The sequence below is a fragment of the Anarhichas minor genome, unplaced genomic scaffold (genome assembly GCF_050575085.1).
Source record: "Anarhichas minor isolate MPS153535 unplaced genomic scaffold, ASM5057508v1 ptg000082l, whole genome shotgun sequence".
Taxonomy (NCBI): Eukaryota; Metazoa; Chordata; class Actinopteri; order Perciformes; family Anarhichadidae; genus Anarhichas; species Anarhichas minor.
The window spans coordinates 282319-305000 of record NW_027466528.1 but is presented as its reverse complement, the minus strand read 5'-3'; the positions used below and the strand labels follow the sequence as shown (position 1 = coordinate 305000).

The following is a 22682-nucleotide window of genomic DNA, read 5'->3' as shown; positions in this document are numbered from 1 at the left end:
TCTGGAGGGATCTGTCAGCTCTCACAGTTGCGTCCTCTGTTTCTCTTCACATTAACGTTGACATGTTTTTAAACACTCACTCTTTTTTCCCATTCCTCAGCAGCTGCTTCGCTAACAGTCGCTCCTTCTCCAGCTGCAGGTTGATCCTCTTCTGGTACTGCCTCAGCTTGTCTCTCTGCTGCTTCAGTTGCTGCAGTGAAACAGAGAGAAACCTTTTCACTGACACACACCAAACAGCAGCTTCAGGGTCCAAACAAGCTGCTGTTTGATCGGTTTCGTTACACTGTAACTTTGCAGCAGCTGCAATGTGAATATTCAAACATTCACATCCGGTGAAACACCGACACGATATCACACCGAGTATTACAGTAAAGCCAGACTCACGGTGGGGCTCTTCGGATCAAATCAGCGCACTTTGGTAAAAGTAGTTTACGTCTCAACTTCTGTAAACGAGTTATGCTGTTTGCTTCGGCTCTCAGTCGAGCAATTTGAAGGAAAAATCAGAGATTAATGCATAAGTCGAAGAGGATATATTGAGTTTTATTCATGCCGAATTGAAGAGTAACTTCGAGAATGTTAAATTATGAAGTTGTTTTGTATAAACTGGCTGTGTACGATTACTGATGACGCGATGTAGTTAAATTACCACATTTCTTACACGCAGTCTGGCGTGACTGGTTCAGTGTGGAGGCTAACGTTAGCTGTGAGTCTTACCAACACCGCTTTGTCTTGTTCTGTCACTCGGCTGTGTTTCTTTTTTCCGAATAGATTTCCCATTCTGACACAGCATCACAGCTACAACCAGGAAATAAACGGTGAAACTGACCCGATTTAAAACTATTGTTTGTACAACTTGTAGGAAGCAAACTACTGTAGCTGCTCCTCCATTGTTTGTGTCGTCATCTGTTCTGGTGTCCACACCCACAGTAGGAAGGACGGTGGCGGGGAAGGGACAAAAAACGGGAGGAATGAAAACACCTTGTTTAGAATCACGAGTGTTTGGCGCCCTCTAGTGGCCACATAGGGGAACTTCAGAAAATCATTAGTCAGACAAGCATCAATGCAACATAACAGCATACTTCCGGAGTCAAAATAATGATTTAATTGAAGAAATTGTAAACGATGAAGATAATTGTCGTTGGATGTCATTTGGGAATCAAGCAGATATTTGTACTAATTACTACTATTCTTAAAAGGTATTTGATATCTTTATCAAAGTATTTTTTCAGTTTTTACTCTTGTCTTACAACCAAACAATTGGAAAATATATTTTTTTAGAAGTTTTGTCTCTGTATTTCTTTCATAATATAATTGTTATAATACCCTTGAATAGATAACAGTGCCCCTTTTCGTTTCCTATAAATGTACCTATTTTTTATGTAGGAGACATTTTCTGTTTTAGTTATTGCATACTTCATTTTTATAAATTTTTATTAACATGATTTCCGTTACTTTGCTCATTGTATTTTGAAAGTATTTACCGGAAGTGGTAGTGTGTTGTCCAATTTGCATTGACGCTGTCTTTATGAATTTAGTGTGTTGCAGTTACTCGCCATGACCACTAGAGCAGCAGCGTGAACATGAACACTCTTGACCATGAAATAAACAAACTGTTTCCATCTTATGTCTCAGTAATTTCATTATTTTTTGTTTTTCTCTACATGCATGCTAGTCGTGCTCACTTGTATGTGTAAATAAGTAAATTAACGGTATTTAACATTATTATTAACATGATAATTTCCGTTACTTTGGTCACTGTATTTTGAAAGTACTTACCGGAAGTGGTAGTGTGTTGTCCCGTCTGCATTGACGCTGTCTTTATGAATTTAGTGTGTTGCAGTTCCTCACTGTGACCACTAGAGGGCAATATGAACACTTGAGTCTTGACCATGAAATATAATTTCTATGCTCTTAACCACAGACTGAATTTAGCTCCGCGAGCTAATTTCACGAGCATCAATCAAGGTAAACACAACCACATAATACCCAGTGGAAATTATTCAAAAAAACCTTTTACAATAGACAATTCCAGTTAGACCTCGTGACGACCGGAAGCTAGCGTAAATAAAACAGTATTATAAACGCTGTTATTGAGGTGCAGGTACACACTATGGCCGCTAGAGGGCGCTGAACACTCACAACTATCAACTCCGTGAGAATCAAGGCAGATTTAATAGCATACTAAGACTTCCGGTAAAGACTTTCAAAATAAAGCTTTCAAAACAGATTAGCTTTATAAAAGTTAAATAAAAAAACATTAAACGGCTCGCGTTCTAGGTAGGTTAGCATCTACAAGCTATATGTCTTGCTATCCGCTAAGGTTAGGGTCACTTAGTCAACTACAACCACATCTAGCTGTAGCAGTTACGTGTTTTCTTCTTGTTTTCACCGGTAATGAAGTACATGTACTTAAGTTATGGTACTTAACTACAATTTTAGGTACCTGTAATTTACTTGAGTATTTCCATTTAAGGCTTCTACTCAAATATTGTATTTTTTCTAACTCAAAACATTTATTTGATGGCTTAGTTAATTTGCACATTATCATTACAAAATATGAATCAATGTACAAAGTATGATGGATCATTATAAGTTAACCAGCAGTGAATAAAGTAAATAAAATACCTTTACAGTCTATGCAACACATGCATCTATAATTATAATCCAGTATTGTAATATAAATTATTCTCAAATGGGTTATTCTGCATAAAGAGTACTTTTACAGCATATTTTGAAGCTAATATCTTTGTACTTTTACTTCAGTAAGATTTTGAATGCAGGACTTTTACTTTTTAACAGAGTATTTATAACAGACCTTAATTCTTCCACCACTGGTTTTCACTTCAACTTGTGTTGCATTCTTGTATTTTATTCATTATAATCTTCTGTACCCGTTACATGTGGTTCAAACATCTTAATGCTTCATAGAGTTACAGGTGTTGTGTTATCCGTTATGTTATGTTATACGTCATATGTTATGTTATCTGTTAGATGCTACATTACACTCACCAGGAGCAGCCAGGCTGGTCAGATCAGTATCTGGCTTTCTGATCAGTCCATTAAAAAAAAAAAGGGCAAAAACAATATTTTGGGTTAACATTTATTCATTAAAAGGTCGTGTAGAGACCACAGAGTTCATTAGTGCCCATCCAGACTTGGGGTGATGCAGCAGGAGAGATACAGCACACAGCCAACCAACCAGTCTTTAAAAAATAAAATCAGTGCACGGATAATCTTACAAAGATTGCATAATATAAACAAAAGGATATAAAAGTTCCCAGAAATAGTGCAAATGTTACCACCACCAGGAAAACTAAATGAAACCTGCTCCACTTTCAGTGCCTGAATGCTCCTCGTCCACAGAGACAGCTTTCTTCATGAGAAATAAACTAGACGTGACGAAGAGAAGTGCAAAGAAAGCAGACGTTATTTTGGGTGTTTGGGTGGCTACATGTTACTGAAACACAGAAATGTTTAAAGAATGTTTGCTTTTGTGAACAAAGTACCCAACATTGCACATTAGGAAAGCAAGCAAGCATTATCTATCTATCTATCTATCTATCTATCTATCTATAGATAGATAGATAGATAGATAGTAAATATGACGTCAACGTTTAACTTAATGCAGAGCTAGTGTTTTATTTTGTCCCGTGCATAAACCTCAGGAATAAACTTCTCCAGTTAAATGTACAGTATTTGATTCTTTAGTGGATGTAATGTGCTCTCATGTTTGGAAAGTCAAATTGGCTTCAGACTCAAAATGCATCAAAAGAAAAACGGATAATTCATAAATCATCTTCAGTTATTGATGACAAAGCAGGTTTAAAACAGCAAATAAAATCTGGGACAGAAACACATGAAAGTAGCTCCTCCCACACACCTCGCGTAAAAACAACCACGACGTTCGGATCATTTATTCAAATCAGCATCTATAATTCATATCAAACAACCTCTTTAAAATGAACCTTCTGCTTCACGACTGTTCTGTGACAAGGAGACCAACTCAAAAAACAAGCACGAGGTGATATTCTGTCTTACAGAGGTGGCCAAAACCAACACACCCGGTAAACTCTTCTCTGTGAAGTCTAGTTTAGTTTTGCATTAGATCAACTGTTGCTGTTATTTTGTCCACCTCCTTGTACTCAAGCAGCCGTAACGATTGTACTGAAGCCGCTTCGTTAGAGACAAAACTCACCGCTCAGGTCCATTCATGATCATCAACACATTAATACCCGACCCAACAAATCACAGAATTCTCCCGTCTGTCCAACAAAGCATCTTAAATTCCCTTTAATCGATTGTCCTCTCACCTGAATGTCATGAAAAAAAACAACGCACCTGCTTGCACAAATTGGAGATTATGCAAATATAGCCGCAGCTACTCAGAGTATATACACAACACAACACACACACACACACTAAACAGGCTAGGTAGAGTTAACAAAACACAGCTGCGTGATTAAAAGTGGCACCAAAGTGAAGCTGCTGAGTAACAGACCCTCCTCTCACCGGAGGCCTAAACGTACATTCAAAATCTGTTTTCAAACGTCTTCATCAAACCGGGCTGAGAGACGACAAATCACAAGCTGGAGCTCCACCTCTCCGTGTTCGAGGGGATCGGCCCCGGCTAACGTCTGGCGAGGGCGGCGTGCTACATGGACTGGCACACTACGGCCCCAAAGACACGGGTTCTGGCTCAAAGCTAGATCTGCAGAGAGGAAGGCCACAGGGCAAAGATCATCCATCCACAAAACCCTCATCCCAACATCCGTCTGCCACATTTCTAAAATATTCAACGTGGTCATGAGCGTGCATGCAGAAACACTCGGTCCTGATGTAAACGTGGGACTGGACGTTGAGAAGTGCATGCTGGTGTTAAAGGAAGTCTGTGGAGAGCATCTCTTCTCTAGTGTTTCACGCTCCACTGCCCCACATATATAATAACACTACTATGCAAACTATTTGTGCACATGCTACTGACACCAAAGAAACTCAAAAGAACGTCTCAGTTTGCGTGTGAGGAGGTGAGGAGGTGTGTGGTTCAGAGATGTGCTGCTTTGGTACGATCGTGGATGATCCCAGTTCTGGTAAAAAACAGTTTCACAAACACAACAGACGAGCAAACGCACTTACTGTAACGCCTCCCACGGAGGGGAACGGACGGAGAAGATTACAAAGCATAAATATTATATATTATTTATATTTTTTCCTTTCACTGACTCCCTGTGAAGATAAAAAAAACACCATTAGAAAGAGGAGGAGGTGTCGCGGCAGGCCCCTTGGTCAGTGCGGTTCAGAAAACACGGAGCACCAGTGGACGACGGGTTAAAACACGAGCCCTGAGCCCAAACACACACACAGTCAGACCCAGTGTACGCGAGGCCCCTCCCCCACTCAGGTCCCATTCGTTTAAAGGGAGGTGGGCCTCGGTTTAGTGGAAGGGGTGGGGGGGGGGGTGGGGGGGGGGGGGGCGTGAGTCTTTGGGGTGCTCGAGTCCTGGCAGGTCTGGATTTGGTCAGTCCTGGTCTGCTGCCAGCCGGCTCCCTTCAGGTGGAGTTCAGAGCTGGTGCACGATGCTCTCTGTGTGGTTGACGGGGACGGAGGCGTCCTGCCGCAGACGCTGCCACTGGAAGGTGGTGCTGAGGGAGCCGACCTCGTCCTCCTCCTTCTCCTGCTCCTTGGCGAACTCCATGAACACCTACAGGACAAAGACACAGGGAGGAGGAGGAGGAGGAGGAGGAGGAGGAGGAGGGGGGAGTGTGGGCAGAACAAAATAAGAATGAACACGAAGTTAAGATGTTTATGTGAAACTGTGGCGTATTTCTAAACCACATACCTGCTCCAAGGTCGACTGGGAGAAGTTGTACTCTTCAAAGTTGAAGGTTTGCTTGGCTGAAAATAAACAGAGATTAATACGATGAATTAAAATGAATGACTCAGATGTGTGTGTGTGTGTGTGTGTGTGTGTGTGTGTGTGTGTGTGTGTGTGTGTGTGTGTGTGTGTGTGTGAGACTCGGCAGTGACTCACCTCTCTCTAACTGAGAGAAAGACTTGGACAGGGACTTTACGTCCTCCATGGGGATCTTGTAAACCATCAGAGTAGCAAAGCTGCAAACAAAGCATCAGCCAATATAACTAAGCATGAACAGAAAGTTATTGATTCTTTATTTTACAAACTGTGTGTGTTGCTCTTCCGGTAGCGTGTTGTTCTGGACTTGTCCTCGTCAGAGTGCGTAACATGCTGCCTTTCCTCCACACGGACTCGTTCAGTGGGCTCGGGTCTCACCTCTCTTGCCGGGCGGCGTGCGGAAAGATTCGGAGGATCTCTTTGTGCAGCAGCGCCACCTGCTGGAGCCCCGTCAGCTCCTCTCTGAGCTTCACCTCCAAACTGTAACCTCGTCCGTATTTCCCTTTCAAATGTTGGATGGAGCCGATGCATCTGACGGAGGAAAGAAAACAGACGGAGCGTTGAAGCGATGCAGAGGTCTGTTCTTTCAAAGTAAGAGTGCCACGCAGCCGTGAGCGCTAACCTCAGCTGGCCCGACACCAGGATGGCTACGCGGTCGCAGACGGCCTCGGCCTCCTCCATGTAGTGCGTGGTGAGGACGGCTCCCCGCTGACGGTTCTTGAAAGCAGCGCGTATGGCTCTCCTACACAGAGAAGATACAGAGGTCAGAAGCCTCCACAGTTCTGCTCTACAGCTGATCCTACTGTGTGACTAAGCTCATCACAGATGAAAGAATACATCAAAAACTGTTGAAAGAAAATGAATGAATATCAAGTCAAACTTGTGAGTCGCTCCACAAGATCATAGTTGAGACGCAAAACACATGAAAGCTCTTTACTGAGCCAGACAACCTGCACTTCTTAAACAGAAGGACATGTTTCTTCCTACGATGAAGCTTTGAATTAAAGAAGAAGAGAAATTGGAGCAGAAAATTACAACTAAATTGTACGGTCTTCTTCTTATTGTGATGCATTTTGTCTAATTTGGAGATGTCGGAAGTTTCTGTCAAAATAACAAACGGATTTTCTGATTCGTACAAAGAACTTCTGAATTAATTGAAATGTACTTTATTTGTCTTTCTTGTCATTTTATTGTGTTTTGACTGCTGCTTTCACTGATGAAATAAAGTTTTCCATGTTTCAGTACAAAACAGAAATGTACGATTCAAATGAATTTGATTTAAATAAAGTGCATCTGGTCTCACCACATGCGCTGTTTAGACTTGGGGTCCATCCCTGAAGACGGCTCATCCAGTAAGACGATCTGAGGATTCCCGATCATGCTCAAGGCAAAGCACAACTGAAACAAACACGACATCCAGTGTTTAGTTCAGTTACACAGTGGTCCCTCAACCAGAAGGTCAACGTGTCTCTAGCTCTTCGTACACACGGTTTCTTTTCGAGTGGCTTTGTGCCGTCAGAAAGATGAACATGTTCTCACCTTCCTCTTGATTCCAGCTGACAGGGTCTTGGCTTGTTTGTTCAAGTGGTCCTTCAGCTCCAGAGCGTTCACCACACTGACAACAACGAGAGTCACACGACTCTTAAGTATTCCTGTATCTCCTCCATCGCAACGGAACAAGCTTTCCTATCTACAGACGTTATGATGAACCAGGTTATCTGATTATTCCTACTGCCGTTCGTTTCCTCGGTCTTGAGTCGGTGAAACAATAAAATGCTGCGAATTAAATGTTACAACTACTGAATTTGAAAAACACCTTTCGAGGTTAAGAAGCGCCATCGGTAAAAGTCCCGGCTATCAACGAGCCGTCCGCTGAACGAGGCTTACCGTTTGATGATACCCGGTACGTCCTCTCCTTTCAGGCCCTTGATGGCGGCGTAGATCTCCAGGTGTTCATGCAGAGTGATCCTGGGCCACAGAGGGTTCACCTGAGGACAGTAGCCCACGTGTTCCAGAGGATTGTCCACTGGACGGAACTCTGTGCTGTAGTCGCCCATCAGGATCTGAAGGAAGCAGAACAGACGTGAGTGAGCTGGTGACGACATCATGTCCCACGTCACAGCTACGGAAATCAGATTATGCTCATATTTTCATTAGTTTTATGTCTTTAAGTTGATAAACCTCAGGGTTATATTAGTGCAAGAACAACAACAATAATAGTAATAATAATAATAATAGCGATTCATACAAAAACCCATTTGATTAATTTTGTGCATGAATTCCACATCTGTGGGAAAGTAAAAAGTCTTAAATGGGGATCAGGAACTAAAAGCCCACAGTAGAGACGAGGAGGCTTCAGTGTTGTGTGTTGTGTACCTGGCCGGCAGTGGGGTCGGTGTCACCTGACAACATGTGCATGATGGTGCTCTTTCCTGCTCCGTTGGGGCCCAACAGTCCAAGAACTTCACCTGAAGTTAGAAACAGCAGTTTGGTTTTTCCTGAATGGAAGACTACTGCTGAAGTCCAAACCGTTTGGAAACAAAGGAATGAAAGTGTGAGAGCTCTGGACAAGAAGGAGTCAACATACCTTTACGAACACAGAAAGAGACGTTCTTCGCGGCCACTTTCCTCGTCTTGTTCAGAGAGAAACCTTCTCGTCTGCCTTTGTACTGCTTCCTCAGGTTACTCACAACCACCGCTGGTTTCTAAATATCACAGTGAAGAGAGACAACATCAACTTGTGTTCAGCCAACACCTTTTAATGGCTCGTGATCAAAAATGTACCATGAACAAAAATAAATTGTGCAAATTCATGTCTTTAAGCTCAGGCAAAAACTCCAAAAATTCAACATCTTGTGCACAATTCATATTTTGTGACCTAGGTGTCTGAAAACAGACCCTCCCAATATCCTGCTGGACACAAATTCACTACAGGTCTCGATTACACCTGAAGACGTAGGAGATCAGATGTTTACTCACCTCTTCACAGGACTGGCAGGTGAGAGCCTCCTTCACTCTGGCCTTCTCCATCCTAACATCCTCATCCTCGTTCAGCACTTCTTCTGGGTTTTTCTCCACTTTGGGCTTCGACAACATCCTGGAAATGCAAAAGAATCTTCCATCATCATGACATGAGTCTCAGTTCAGACTAAGAAGCTTGCACTGTTTATCATTTATTTCAAATAAAAGAAAACTGTACTGAGGCAGTGTGTACTGCTGAGTTATGACCCGACATGTGATGGCTACCTGCTGATTGTCCTCCCTCCGTAACGGATCTCAAGCCAACGAAGCAGGAAAAGCAGCAGGATGCACTGGAGATACGGCTAAACACAGAAACAGACACGCAGTATTATGGCTGAACAGTTACTGAACGTAGAGATGATTTAAATTGAATACTTACAGCTATAATAGCAATGAGAAGGTTTTTCCACAGGAAGTTCTCCTCGTACAGAGAGGGGAGGAAGGTCGCCTGTAAACGGAGAACACACACCAGTGAGGCGGCTCCAGAGGTAGAAAAAGCAGCTTATGGTTTTATATGGGAGAGGTGATGAGAGCCGGAGGGGGAGGGGCTTAATCATTCAGTATGTGCAGCCAAAACACAGACAAAGAGCTAAAAAAGGCTAAAATGTACATAGAAGTGTTGAGCTGTTGTTAATTCAAAGTGGTTTCATTATTTCTTTATCGTGTCGTCTAAAATGTACCTTCATGCAGGTTTAACACAAAAAGACCAACCACTGAACGGACTGACTGGCTGAGCTGGTTGAGCTCCTACCTTGGTGATACAGTTGAGGCAGCCCATGAGAGGATACAGAGGGTTGAAGAAACACAAGATATTGTGCAGATTTCTGGTCAGTCCAGGGTTGTCGTTCACAAATGACAACTGCACCAGCGAGGCCGACACCACACACACCTGAGGAAACAAAACAATAAGCCCATTTACATTTATATTAGTTACTGTGATCACAGTTCTTCATGATTTCAGGAACACATTTTATCGTGCCGTTTGACATTTTGGAAAGTAGTTACACCCGTATTTAAAATGTGTAGCCTCACCATCATGGAGATGACAGAGAAGAAATCCCTGTTGCTCTGGACTCGAGCGAAGCCAAAAGAAAACACGTAAGTGAAGAGAATCACGGCTGGACCAAAGCCGACAGTACACAGGACCTACGAGAGGGGAGAGGAGGAGTCGATGTCAAGGTTTGTATTCTTCATGAACATTACGAGCGTGTATCGGAGTAAACGGCAGGACGGACCACAGAGGTGAGGTTGCTGGAGGTGAGCAGGTTTCCAGTGTGGAAGGAGAAGAGGATGATGGTCATGGAGCAGAGGATGAGGTAGTAGAAGGGGATGTCCACAGCTGCCTGGCCGCACCAGTAGGCCGACGGCACCAGACCCGAGATACGTAGTGTTGAGCGACACTTGATCTGAAGGAGAAAAAAAACAAAAGGGTAATATACACGTGGATGAAAATATATGCTAATATATCCGACATCTACAGTATTATCGAATTAAGTGCAAACTATAGTTACAAATCCAAATAAGTTTACCACCAAAACACTCTAGATTGATGAATTACATGTATTTTTTGTTTTTGGGGTGAACTGTCCCTTTAAGAAATAAAGTATAAAATACAGTAAGTGATCACCTCTCTGTCTCGAGTGTGGTCCATTGCGAAATACGCAGGCATTCCAGCTGCCAGCATTCCCAGGATGATGGCCTCTATGTACACCAGAGCGTAGGACGTAGCATCTGGGATTTGCTGAGGGATGTCACGATGGGAAACATTTAATATCTTCAAATGACTGAGGCAGGATAGATGAGATCTGTGTCATCTGCCTCCTCAAATACCCACGTAATCAAATGGTTTGGTCCAGGTTCGGATCTGTCCGGTACCATTCAGTCCTCTTAGAAGAGCGTTGCTTAGTATATTGACAGCCATCGGCAAGGAGTGAACTGTGGTGCTGTTGAACGCAACACTGTATTTGAAACCCTGTTGACAAACAGAAGAGAAAGAGTTAAAGAGAGTCCACTCCGTCTAAATATAAGGCTCTCAGCAGCTCTCAAACAAAGGGCCCTTCATCTGGAACACGACGACCACATTCACTGCAGGTGCTGCAGGAGAGGCGAGCCCACATCTGGTGCCTCATCAAACATCTGGTATCAAAAAATAACATTCAATCTGTCCAATAATGCAGTGACCTTGCTGGATCCTGTGACGTTGATGGCGGCGCTGTGGGGCGCTGCGGCCATGTAGTCGCTCTGTTTCATCATATCCACTTTGATGTCCTGAGACTGCAGGTTGTGAATGAAGTCTGAAATATCAGATCCTGTTGGCACAAGAAAGAAGCCACAACTAACCCACGTGCAAGAAAACGGCAAAATGCAGTAAGAGTGGCACCCACGGGACAATTCTTATCGACTGTGGTTTGAGGTGTTTAACAGTTGTACAGCGGTGAGTATCCCATCACAACATTCACAGCAGGCAGCGCTTCCCAACAGAAAGAAGATCTGAGGCCTCATTGAGGACATCTTATAACAAAACCTGAAAACCTGAACCTATTAGCTCGTTTCCTCCGAGATCAAAAACCTCCAGCAGACTCACCTGAGGAGTTCTGAACCAGGAGGCTGGTGGCGTATCTCTGCTGCACCTGGTTCCCTTTGAGGAGGTAAATGGGCAGAAACTGACGGTCTGGGGAGTGAATCTGGATGTTTCCTGTGGCCAGAGACAGGACGAGCACAGCGGCAACAAACACCAGGAACAGGGCCAGACTGCAGGAGAAGGGAGGTGGGGAGGACAGACGGATCAAAGAGAGGGACAATGTCTCAAAAACATAAAGAATGTTTTGCGTATGCTGCCGATTATAGTTCTTCGAAAGCAAATCACCAGGTCAGACTTTTAAAAAAATTGGAAATCGGAATCAGCCAAGAAAACTTTAAATCTAGTTACTTGATTAAGAAGTTCATGTTATCAAATGAAATATCAGCAAACATTGGTTAGAGTCTTGCTTTAAGTGCAAATTTTACAATGATAAAAATATTTAGCTTTTTGATTTCATCAAAGTTTATTTGCATGTCATGAGTTATAGATGTGTGAACATTCAGAGCTGCTCTGTGGCTGAAGGGGTCTATATTTATGTTTGAAAGCAAGTTCAGTATCTCAGTCCCGAATGACCGACCTGGAACTCATTGTTGTCTCTGAACACTCACGTGTAAATGAAAGCCTTCCTCTCCCTGCGCATGTTGAGCATGTGCAGCCAGGCCACGGCGCTGAACTGCTGCCGCCACAGAGCGTGACCCGACACCACGTCCGACTTGCTGTCTGAGAACGCCAGCAGCCGCTGGTCCGTGTCGTCCACAGAGGCGTTGTCACATTCTTCCTCCGCCTGCTCCCGATTAAACACACTGTAGTCTGAAGACAAACAGGCGGACAGAGACTCATGTGGACGGTCGTTTTATTGAGTTAGGAAGTAGTTTGGGAACGCTGCTTTGGTGACACACTCACCAGCTTGGTCCACTTCAGCCTCTGCCTCCAAGCGAAGAAAGACATCCTCCAGTGTTGTCATTGAAACCCCATAGTTGATAATTCCCAGATTGGGTTGACAGTCGAGCTCTGAGAACAAGCCTATGAGAAACAAATGAATCAGCACGGTGTGCACTGCTGGTCCGCTGCTGTTACGCTCAAAGCTGAGTCACAAATGAGTTGCAGTCATTGTTTTTAGCATTTGACTGGTGAGGATTTTACAGACAGTAAGAAGACAGTCAGAGGAAACTAGGTAAGCTTAAAAAGTAACTTAAGGGATAGTTTGGATGATGTTTTGAAGTGGGGTTGTATGAGGTGCTTATCTTAGTCAGTGTATGACTACAGTGGAAGGCGGTCGGCACACCCCCAGTTTAAAGACACAGACAGGAGAACCAGTACGGGAGCAAAGCAATGCACTGAAAATTCATTAGCAGTTTAAGTGTATGCTTTAGTTAGAATACTTTCACCGCTTTACCTTGCAGACTGACAGGAACTGAAGCGGTTATCTATGCACAGTTACTTTACCTCACCCAACGTGGGCGTTGCTGTACTACCACCGCCTCGATCGGCTAGTTTGTCACACAAGAACACGTTACACGCTACATTGCTTAGCTTCTGTGCTGGTACTCCTGTCTGTTTCCATATACTGTGTAGCACACGAACTATTGATAAGTACCTCATACAACCTCACTTAAAAAACATGAACTATCCCTTTAACTGGATCGTGTGGTCTGACCTGAAAATGTGTCCATGCTCTCAAAAGGCAGAGTGAATGTCAACTCTGCCTCGTGTTGTCGAGATAACTTTGCTTTGGGAACATGCTGGTTGACCAGTGACGAGATATTTTCAGCTTCACATCCCTCATTGATAGACATTCTGCGAGGGAGAAACAGAAAGCTAGTTAAACAGAGTCCTATTCTAGTTTAGACCACTTGTTAGGATGTACAAACCCTCAATAAGTTGCAGCAAAACACAACATAAAGGATTCGTACATGATGTCATACATTTATCAGGCTACTTATAACATGGTACACCAATGGGCCACTCAGGTTTAGATATCCAAAGACGGGTCGCTGTTCTGTGACTTGCAGCAGTTTCCAACACTTGAGAGCTGAAGGAATAAACTACATCGTGGAGGTAAACTCTACTTGCCTGAGATGATATCCAACACCACACTTGACCTTAAGATACATAGAAGAGCCGACACATTTCAGCTGTCCTTGAGAGATCACAGCTTTACGATCTGGAGAGAAAAACAAAAACAGTTTAACAATAACAACAAATCTATTCTTTTTGTTATAGAATCAGTTCTGTCACATTAGAAGAACGGAAAGAGTAAAAAAAAAGCTGATTTATTACAAAAACAAAAGGAATCCTTGAATCTTTCTACGGCTCTTTCTTTACACTCAACTACTGTGTGTAATACATCTACAGCACGGCTGCAAAGAACAAAATTCTTCAATTAAAATCGAATTAATTTGCACTTTTAACTGGATAACAATGGCAAGAGTAAGAGTTGTCATTCATCATGGTTGTGTTGTGCCTGTGAATCAGTGCAGGTTATGTAACAGAGAAAGTTCATACCAGCAAGAAGGTCAGCCTCGTCCATGTAGTGCGTGCTGAGGACAGTGACTCTGCCGGCTCTGCGGCTCTTCAGCAGCGACCAGACCTGGTGCCTGGAGCAGGGGTCCATGCCTGCTGTGGGCTCGTCCAAGAGCAGGATCTGGCAGGAACAAACACGGCACAAACGGCTCAGAATGATGTGATCGTGCTGAGACAGGTGGCAGAGTGACCGATAACTCCAGCCATGTCAAAGACTTTCCATCTGGGACCGGCATACACACAAAAACAAAGTAAACGATTAATGGTAAAAAGGACTTCCTGCAGGTACCTTTGGATCCCCGAGAATGGCGATGCCCACAGAGAGTTTCCTCTTTTGGCCTCCGCTCAGATTTTTGGCCTGAGCAGTCATGATCTTCTCCAAGTCCAGATCCTTCAGCACTTTGGAAACCTATTAGAAAGAATCAAAATCACCTGTCAATTTCTACAATCAACAGTCCATCTCGTCACCCTCATGCTACATTGTGGAATAAGCCATCTAAAATTAGAAATGGTCAAATTGATACTAAGATGACGTGTGCTCATGCTCATTCAGACAAAACATTTGACGAAATAGGCCTTGAAACAAAACTACGTAGAAGACAGATGCTGTTAGATCATCACATTACCTCAGCGTCGACGTCCGAGGGTGGGATCCCTTTGATGGCGGCAAATATCCTGAGGTGCTCCTCCACGGTGAGCACGTCAAAGATGATGTTGAACTGGGGGCAGATTCCCACCAGCTGCTTCATGTCCGACCCGTCTGCGATCTCGGCTACGGGGGAGCCGTAGATGGTGGCCGAGCCGCTGGTGGGCGGGCAGATGCCACACAGGATGTTCATGAGAGTGGACTTTCCGGCACCGCTGTGTCCCAGCAGAGCCGTGATCTGGCCCTCATAGATGTCAAACGTCAGACCTGAAGGAAGGTTGTAAAGAAAGAGAAGGACGGCATCACGAAAATCAGTCAGAAAATGCACATTAACATAAGAGCGGACACGCAGAAGAGCTGAACAACATATAGTTTGAGAATCGACATCATTGGACGCCATTAACAGGCCACCAAAGGAAACAGGCCGTTATCTTTTAAGTAAAATTACAGATTTCTCTGCGTTTGAAAATTGTTAGAAATATTAGGATAATGTAAGTACACAACTCAACTAAATATATAACATAGGTCGTCTACTTTTCAATGCTGAAAAGTCATATATTAGACCTTTAACTGGACACACTGAAGTGGAACTGATGTATTCTGTGAGAACTGGAGCACATCACAACATCTGCTGCTCAGTGAGAAGCCTCTGAAGGTGTAAATGTTCAGCACTCACCTCTCAGAGCCTCCACCACGTTATCCTTCTCTTTGTACACTTTCTGGATGTTGTTGATGCTGCCAGAGAAGGAGCAAACAAGCAATATTGCAGCAACATTTTTTTTTTCAAAAAGTGTAAACACAGAATCAGTGTCAGCGTGAAGAGCAGCTCTCAGGGTACAGGCTGGTCCCACCGGCTCTCCTCAGCCAGGACGAGTAGAGCCGTGAGCGGTGGCACTGACCCAAGAACAGCCCGGCTGCATGTTTAACTGAGCCACTGATTTCACTAGAAACTCTCAAAGCCTCCATTTCTCTCCTCATGCTTCAGTATCTTCCTCTGAATGGACATTTTAGATATTTTATGTTAAAACATCATTAAAACTTGAATTTAATGCCCTGAGTGAAATGATGGAAACTACAAAAGCATCCTCAATAACAAAAGCATTTCATCAAGCTGTAGTAACACATCAGCTATTTATCAGGCTGCATTTCCAAGAAGTCCTTATTGCAACAGAAATATGCATCCGACTGACGTTCATTATGAAAGTTCAGATTTTTACCGGATGGCCTCTTTCCCTCTGAACTCGGGGGAAACCGGCTCGACAGACTCGTCGACACCAGGAGCTCCTTTCACCTCTGTGTCGTACACTGAGCTCACTTCCACGTAGCGCTTTCTGCGTTTGGACCAATAGGATGGCTTCAGGAAGTACACCAAGGACCTCCTCATTCCAAACTCACCTGCATTTCAGACAAAATGTAATCGTTAATAACACTAAAACAACGATAGCTTAAGATTAACCTTAAGTGATCCGACAGGGACACTTGGCTAATGCAGAACTGATACGACTAATAGTATTAAAGCGGATTTAATTAGTTGTGACTTATATTGAGGTATACTGTGTGTATGTGTGTGTGTGTGTGTGTACTTACCAGGCAGTACCTGGTCCAGGTAGATAGCCAACAGAAGGTAGAGGATGCAGTCCACAACCAGCATGAGCAGGGGCACGTAAAGAGGATGAGGGCCATTGGCCAGCGAGGAAAACACAGCACCATCTCCCTGGGCCTCCAGGTAAACCACCTAACATATGAATACACGTTATTCACAAGTGTGTTCTATTTGGCTAACTGCATGGATGATTACTTTTGTTTATATGCAATACCAAAATTAGAAGCACCTGTGGTCAAAAGACAGGATGCTAATGTCTAACATCTAGTTACTGATTCTTATAGGGTGGTGGATGGATACGAACCCTGGTGAAGGCAAAGCATCATGGGAGGGGAATAACACCAACAACAGTATACTGGACGTTGACCATTTGAAGGACATTTTTCACCTGTGCGATCCCGATTGAGAAGGCGCTGGGGGAGAGCAGGCAGAGGAGCCAGACCAGCGGCTGTGGGAAGTCCTTCATCAGCACGGTGAACAGTGACAGGCAGCCGAACACCACCGTCAGCATGGAGCCCACTGTGCTGGCAAACTTGGGCTTCTTAAATAACGGAGTCAGCATGAAGGAGAAAAAGATCTGTGGAGCGAGAGACGAGCGAGAGTGGGCAGAGGGAGATAGGAGGAGGGAACAGAATCAGAATGATCAGGACTCCAAGCATCAATGCTGTTGTACCGAGAGCACAAAACACCTGGTTTAGAGACTGTACTGGGGGATATATACATTCACAACAGGTTGGGAACAAAATCACCTTCCAACAGTCGTGCTCGTAAAGCTGCTCTATTATTATTGCTCTTTCCATGGTAATCACTTGAAACCTTCGTATCCCCATGTCACTGGATATTAAGCAGGTTTTTTAAGGATATTTATTGTCATTCCAGAACACGTTATATTTGAAAGTTAACGAAATGAAGAATCGTCTATTCTTTGTGTTTAAACACAGTATTTCTGCCCAGTGTGCACTAATATCAGCAGTAATATACTATTTGTAGAATTAGAGAGAGAGAGTGGTGCTTGCGTAGGATTGCTTCTGGCGTGTGTGATCCAAATATTTCCAATAATAAGATTATTGTTACGTCCAACATTCACTACATTTCTTTATCTCATGAAATATTCTGCTTCATTCCATATTTGTTGGTGTTCAACCTTTTTAAAAACATCATCATCACTGCGGTTTGCTCTCCTGCTTGTCGAACACAACGAGAGGCAGCACTGACGAGTTATATTCAATAAAGTTGATTTAGACAAAAAGATCCAGAGAATCACTTCATTGGAATTAAGGATTTTGTTTAAAGAATTTTTTAGGGTTCAGAAATGTTGAAACCGGGCAAAATAAAACCCAAACTATCTGCATGGCTAGTAGACACCAGTCAGGCTCAGTGAGAAGATAAACATGCGCCTACGTGACACTTTACACAAAGCAACACGGGATTACTTCTGCTCGATCACAGCTCTACTCACCGATGATATTCCATAGAGGAAGATGAGGAAGAAGACAACTAAGAAGTCACTGTTGGGGAACAGGGCCGTGTATGTAGCGATGATGGCCATCAGGAAGGACATGGTAGTCACTAGAGCAGCATACAGGAGGCCCCATGACAACCTGTTGTACAACACAACACCTTAAGCATAGACACAATCAAACAACAAAACTGTGAAACTACAGGGACTGAGCCCTCTTCTTCCTCACCAGAAAGAGGTGTCGTACAGCCCCATCATGGTCATGGTGTCTTTGAGGCGATGCTCCTTCTCAGCTGCCACATTGACGATGAGGAAGGTGACGAAGGGCGTGAAGGCCAGGACCAGGTAGATGGAGATGAGGGCGTGGGGGAATTTCTGCACCTCCACGGAGCCTGGCTGACCCATCATCACCACCTTCAGGTCCATCTCACTCCACACTGAACGCTTTGTCTGCATCTGTACACAGCAGACGGACCATTAGCACTGCATTGACATTTTATGTGTTGTCGAAGAAGTTATCCTGAGCAACACACGCGCTGCATCTTTATTTCCTCTTTCGGTTGGAGTGGGTTCACGCTGAAGAACATTGTGCTGATCTCTGGCTGGTCTCACCTGGATGATGGCTGCGTCGATCAGAGACTGGAGGCGGATGAAGCCAGAGTACCAGTAATTAGCTGCTCTGCAGTTCACCGAGCTGGTGAAACAGTTGGCTGGAGGAGAACAAGCACAATGGCAACAACATAAGGACTGTGCATGCCAGATATACATGGCATTTCAACTTTAGTAGGCAATAATCTGGTTGGCTTTTAATCTTAATATTGTAAAATGTTCTAAATAATAGGTTTGGCTTTTCCCTCATGGGGAATACAGTCTCTGGAAGCCCTCAGACGTTTTTGCCAGGATAATCTGTTTATTATTACGTTTTTTTTTTTTACAATAGTGAAAGCTGGTGAAAAAGAGTGTGGGCAGGTGATTCTTTGTTTTTTGTCAGGATAATTTTATGTTTGTTGTTGTAGTACTTTCTTTGGCCACAAGAGGCTGAAGTGCACCACTATTACATGTTGTAAATAGGACTAAACGCAGTCATGTTGTCTTCCAGGCGTTTTAATTTACACATTATATGTACCTTGTGTTTAGAGAGCATGGGGAAATAAATTATTTTTAAAATCACCAGTCAAAACTTTTGATTCCACAGATTAAAAAAAAGTTAATCAGAAAAATCGAACTGGCAACCTTTTCTTCACCTGGCAAACTTTTTGTTTTGTTTCAGAGATTTAAAAAAAGGAATTTAGAAATACAGTACTGGCTAAATCTTTTTTCACCGGTCAGAACAGAAGAAATGCCTCAAAATCTGAAAAAAAATTAAGGGGGTTTGAAAATGTTCTAAAAAAGGAAATTTTATACGTTTCAATAAAAGAAGTCAAAATTAAAGAAAGTCCGAATTAGACTATACCAATAGATTCTGTGTAATCGCTGGGTAAGGGCAGCTGGTTGAACGGGAAGCGTAGTCGGTAAGACGTGGCAGAGCTGTCCATGAACACAACACCGACATAGCTGGAGGGCTCGTACAGGCTGGCGTTCTCAAGGTCCTCCTCACTGGCAAACATTTCCAGACGATCCTGCATGTCTGAAAACACAAGGAGGGGGAGAAAGGTGTCATGAACCAAGAATAGTCTGTGCCAGTAACCTTCTGGTTCTCCTTCCTCAGTCACTTATCCATTTGACACAGATCAACAGATGTCAAGAACAAGACAAGGACGCGACGGTTCTCAGGCACTTACGCATCTCCTGGGCCACCTCTTCCATGATGTGGTTGGTGATGTTGCTGATTGGCGTGTAGCCCAGGCCCTTCAAGAAGTGGTCGTCACGCTCCAGCTCCAAAGTGCTGATGCCTCCATAGTAGACGTGAGGATTCAGGGTGCTGATGAGTATCAGGAGACCCAACAGTAGCAGAGGTAGGATTAGTTCCTGCAAAGACAGACACAGAGAGACCGCTGATGAGAAAACCACTAATAGTTTTCCATAGTTCATCCTTTGTCCAACCAAACACATAACGGATAAAAGAAATCTTCAAATGACTACTTCTCCAGCTAAACACAGTAGCCTCTAAGTCTGACATCATCCAGCTCTTCCCAGGCAAGATGGAACAATACATTCACCATCATTCGTGTCTGTCCCATCATCTCCTTCCAGGTGGATTTGGTCACAAAGCTTGTGACCATATGAGAGTGTTATAACATGAATCTACGATTAAATAGAGCACTTTGCTTTAAGGCTTTACAAATTCTTCTTTTATTTCATAGTCATGAGCTTCTCATACTGACTGTGTTCAGGGACTCTCATATCTAGTATAATCTAATATCAAGACAAACGACAAGAGACATTCCTTCTCTTCCAATAAACAACGTGCTGCAGCTTCACCTTGAGAAACACAGTAAATTAAAACAATACATTGGGAGCCACTGGCATGTCAAGAGCGGATTTCAGGCTGTTAAAGAGCTTTCAACAAAGAACTACTTTAGAGCTTTTGGTTGAGACAGTTCCACTGAGAAAACTTGATCAGAGAATCTTGTTCACCTGAGATTATCTGTGTGCACAATAGAATCAAAACCTCATTTAGGAAACACTGTCCTCACATGAGAGGTTTTCTGGGGCTCTGTTTTCCAGTTCCCACAGAACACTCCATAAAAAGATTAATTTGATCAATTATAAATGGTTATCCTGAGCTTAAACAGCCAGCGACAAACAGTTGACATGTCTGGTATGAAGTAAACAAGCCGTATTAATCACACTGCAGCTTCGGACTTTCCTAACTGCTGTTTATGAAGCTGCAGGAGGTCCCTCAGTGCTGCCTCCCCAAAGAAAAGTTGATACACACAGTGACATTAAAAATGCATCAGCGCAAATAAAAAATGCATGGTGTAACAAACAGGAGAATGTGAGGTAGAGGAAGAGGCACAAGCTCTCTTTTATCCAATTCCAAAATCTATACTGTGTATAAATGAAGGAGTACTTTACCAAGGGCAAGAGGTTTGAGTGTAGTTTGATTCACTCGAGCAGCTACATTTGTGACAGCATGAGCACATTATGAGTCTTATTAAGTGTGGCTGAGGTTTCCCTGGAATAACCACAGAGAGAGCTGACTCAGAGATCCAGACATAATATGTGCTAGCCTTGAGAAAAGGTATGTGGAGTCCAAGATAACGGCACACCACGGGCACAACAAACATCTCTTCCCTACTGTAGCGGGTAAAACCGTCAATAGAAGTAAAAGTAACCGAGAACTGTGTTAAAATAAAAAGGTTTATATATAACGGCAAACCAGTAACGTAATGTGAGACAAATGAGTCAGGTTTTATGTTGTGAAAATATTAAATTCAGTGTCGATCATTTATAAACTACCTGCACAACCTGTTATACACACACACACACACACACACACACACTACACGCCCAGTTCCTTCTCCATTTACTCTGCACAGTGTACGTCACTGCTCCACAGTGGCTCCAGTCCAAATATTGACTTAGCTACATGACACGTTGTGGGATATGAACTGTCAACCACTGCAACAAGACAGCAGAACAGATTCATATCAGTCTGCTACAATAAAACTAAGCACCTGAAGACTCTGTTGCTTGGTCCTCCATTTGATGAGCAGGTTCTTGTAGAGAAGACTTCTTGTTTGGTGCCAGACTCCAGCATCTCTTCTATACATGGGTTGCATACTTCCAGCATTCCTCATCGGGATGACGTACGGACGAGAAGTCGTCTCCTTAATGCTGGCCTCAGCTGCAAGTTAAAAAAAGAATTAAAAAATGAAAGGGAAATGAAAAACTTTCCATTTACTTGAGGCTTTTTTGTTTTATAATACAAGCTTTGCAGAACAAATTAACACACACACACACACACACACACACACACACACACACACACACACACACACACACACACACACACACACACACACACACACACACACACACACACACACACACACACACAAATGAACAGCAAATGAACCATTTTCAACACAACTGCTTCATAGCTATTCGGTGCTTCAGAAAGCTTTGCTTCCTCCATTAATCAAATCTAGAAAGCAATTAAAATATATCAATCTGGACTGTAAGCAAGCAATTCATCAACAGTGGATTAAACGGTGCAGCCCTAACATACAGTATGTTGCTGTGGAATTATAGTTCATAGAGGAAGCTACACATTAAAATACGTTTACTGTCGCATTGATTATTTCTTCAGCAGTAATATAATCTTAGTACACAAGATAAACACATTGCATTTGCTTACAGCACTGGTGGGCAGAATGTTGAATGTTGCAGTGTGCACTGCATTTAGTTCCTTCACTTTGCATGTCTGCCTAACAAAAGCAATGAACTCGATGAAACACTATATTTAAAACTACTCTTAGATATGCAACAGTACAGCTTTCCCATCACCTCAGTCAGTCGCCCTCCGCTCCAGAGCAGCTCACACTGGGACGATGCTGTGCTTCTCCCGCTGGAACCACGAACCCAGAAGAAACACGTGTGTGTTGGCAAGGCTTACGTTTCAGTGCGCTATGGAATTGTTCGTTTGAATTAGAGAAGCACCGTCTTTGTGCACGAGTCTGTGCGCAACATGAACGGACAGAAATCAATCGTTTGTTTGCATCACCTGAGCTAACGAAGGACTCAGGCTAGCATGCTGCAGCAACACAGCCGCTATCGACCGGAAAACATGCATATGCAACTGATAAAGAGGGAAGAATTTAACATACTCACGTATGAAATACATTAAGGCATATCTCTCCTCAATTTGTAGTTTAACGGCCTTACATTACAGAGGTTTTATGTCAAGTAAACAACCCTGAAAACGAGCTCCCTTGTTTCTTACGTCGCTCTGGATTCTATTTCCTCCTGTCAAAAAAACCAGCTGTGACGTTAACC

The 22682-nt window shown here is 43.3% G+C and overlaps 2 protein-coding genes across 3 annotated transcripts in view; both read right to left on the bottom strand.

Moving 5' to 3' along the window:
* chmp6b (charged multivesicular body protein 6b) overlaps positions 1-924 on the bottom strand; it is a 5216-nt gene extending 4292 nt beyond the window's left edge. Inside the window, exons 1-2 of the mRNA XM_076081607.1 lie at positions 715-924; positions 81-190 (exon numbers count right to left, since the gene is read on the bottom strand). Of these exons, the coding sequence (XP_075937722.1) occupies positions 81-190; positions 715-777 (173 nt within the window). The 5' untranslated portion in view covers positions 778-924. The remainder of the gene's footprint in view (positions 1-80; positions 191-714) is intronic.
* Positions 925-3086: 2162 nt separating this feature from the next.
* On the bottom strand, positions 3087-22648 carry abca5 (ATP-binding cassette, sub-family A (ABC1), member 5). Of its 2 annotated transcripts, none has more exons than XM_076081583.1 (39): positions 22518-22648; positions 22194-22254; positions 21362-21531; positions 19523-19709; positions 19195-19368; positions 18354-18451; positions 17971-18197; positions 17742-17883; positions 16671-16859; positions 16267-16414; positions 15897-16074; positions 15356-15414; positions 14660-14946; positions 14323-14442; positions 14016-14154; positions 13584-13674; positions 13168-13307; positions 12414-12533; positions 12119-12320; positions 11514-11680; positions 11111-11238; positions 10764-10901; positions 10557-10670; positions 10165-10335; positions 9962-10075; positions 9681-9818; positions 9309-9377; positions 9155-9231; positions 8888-9005; positions 8496-8613; positions 8285-8376; positions 7796-7971; positions 7448-7523; positions 7212-7306; positions 6531-6650; positions 6287-6439; positions 6029-6108; positions 5837-5892; positions 3087-5698 (listed from the first exon to the last, which is right to left on the bottom strand). In XM_076081583.1, exons 3-39 carry the CDS (start codon positions 21482-21484, stop codon positions 5558-5560), a joined length of 4965 nt encoding a protein of 1654 aa, XP_075937698.1. In that variant the 5' UTR covers positions 21485-21531; positions 22194-22254; positions 22518-22648; the 3' UTR covers positions 3087-5557. The 2 variants fall into 2 exon arrangements, with proteins under 2 accessions (XP_075937698.1, XP_075937697.1); XM_076081582.1 differs by having other exon boundaries at positions 22194-22313; positions 22518-22640.
* Between the last annotated feature and the right edge of the window lie 34 nt (positions 22649-22682).

Coding starts and splice junctions, on each gene's coding strand:
- abca5 (XM_076081583.1), bottom strand. CDS start 21,484: ATGAGGAATGCTGGAAGTATGCAACCCATGTATAGAAGAGATGCTGGA. Junction 13,308..13,583: donor GGTGTTGGATATCATCTCAG/GCAAGTAGAGTT, acceptor TCTCCCTCGCAG/AATGTCTATCAATGAGGGAT. Junction 11,239..11,513: donor CCTGGTTCAGAACTCCTCAG/GTGAGTCTGCTG, acceptor TTGTGCCAACAG/GATCTGATATTTCAGACTTC.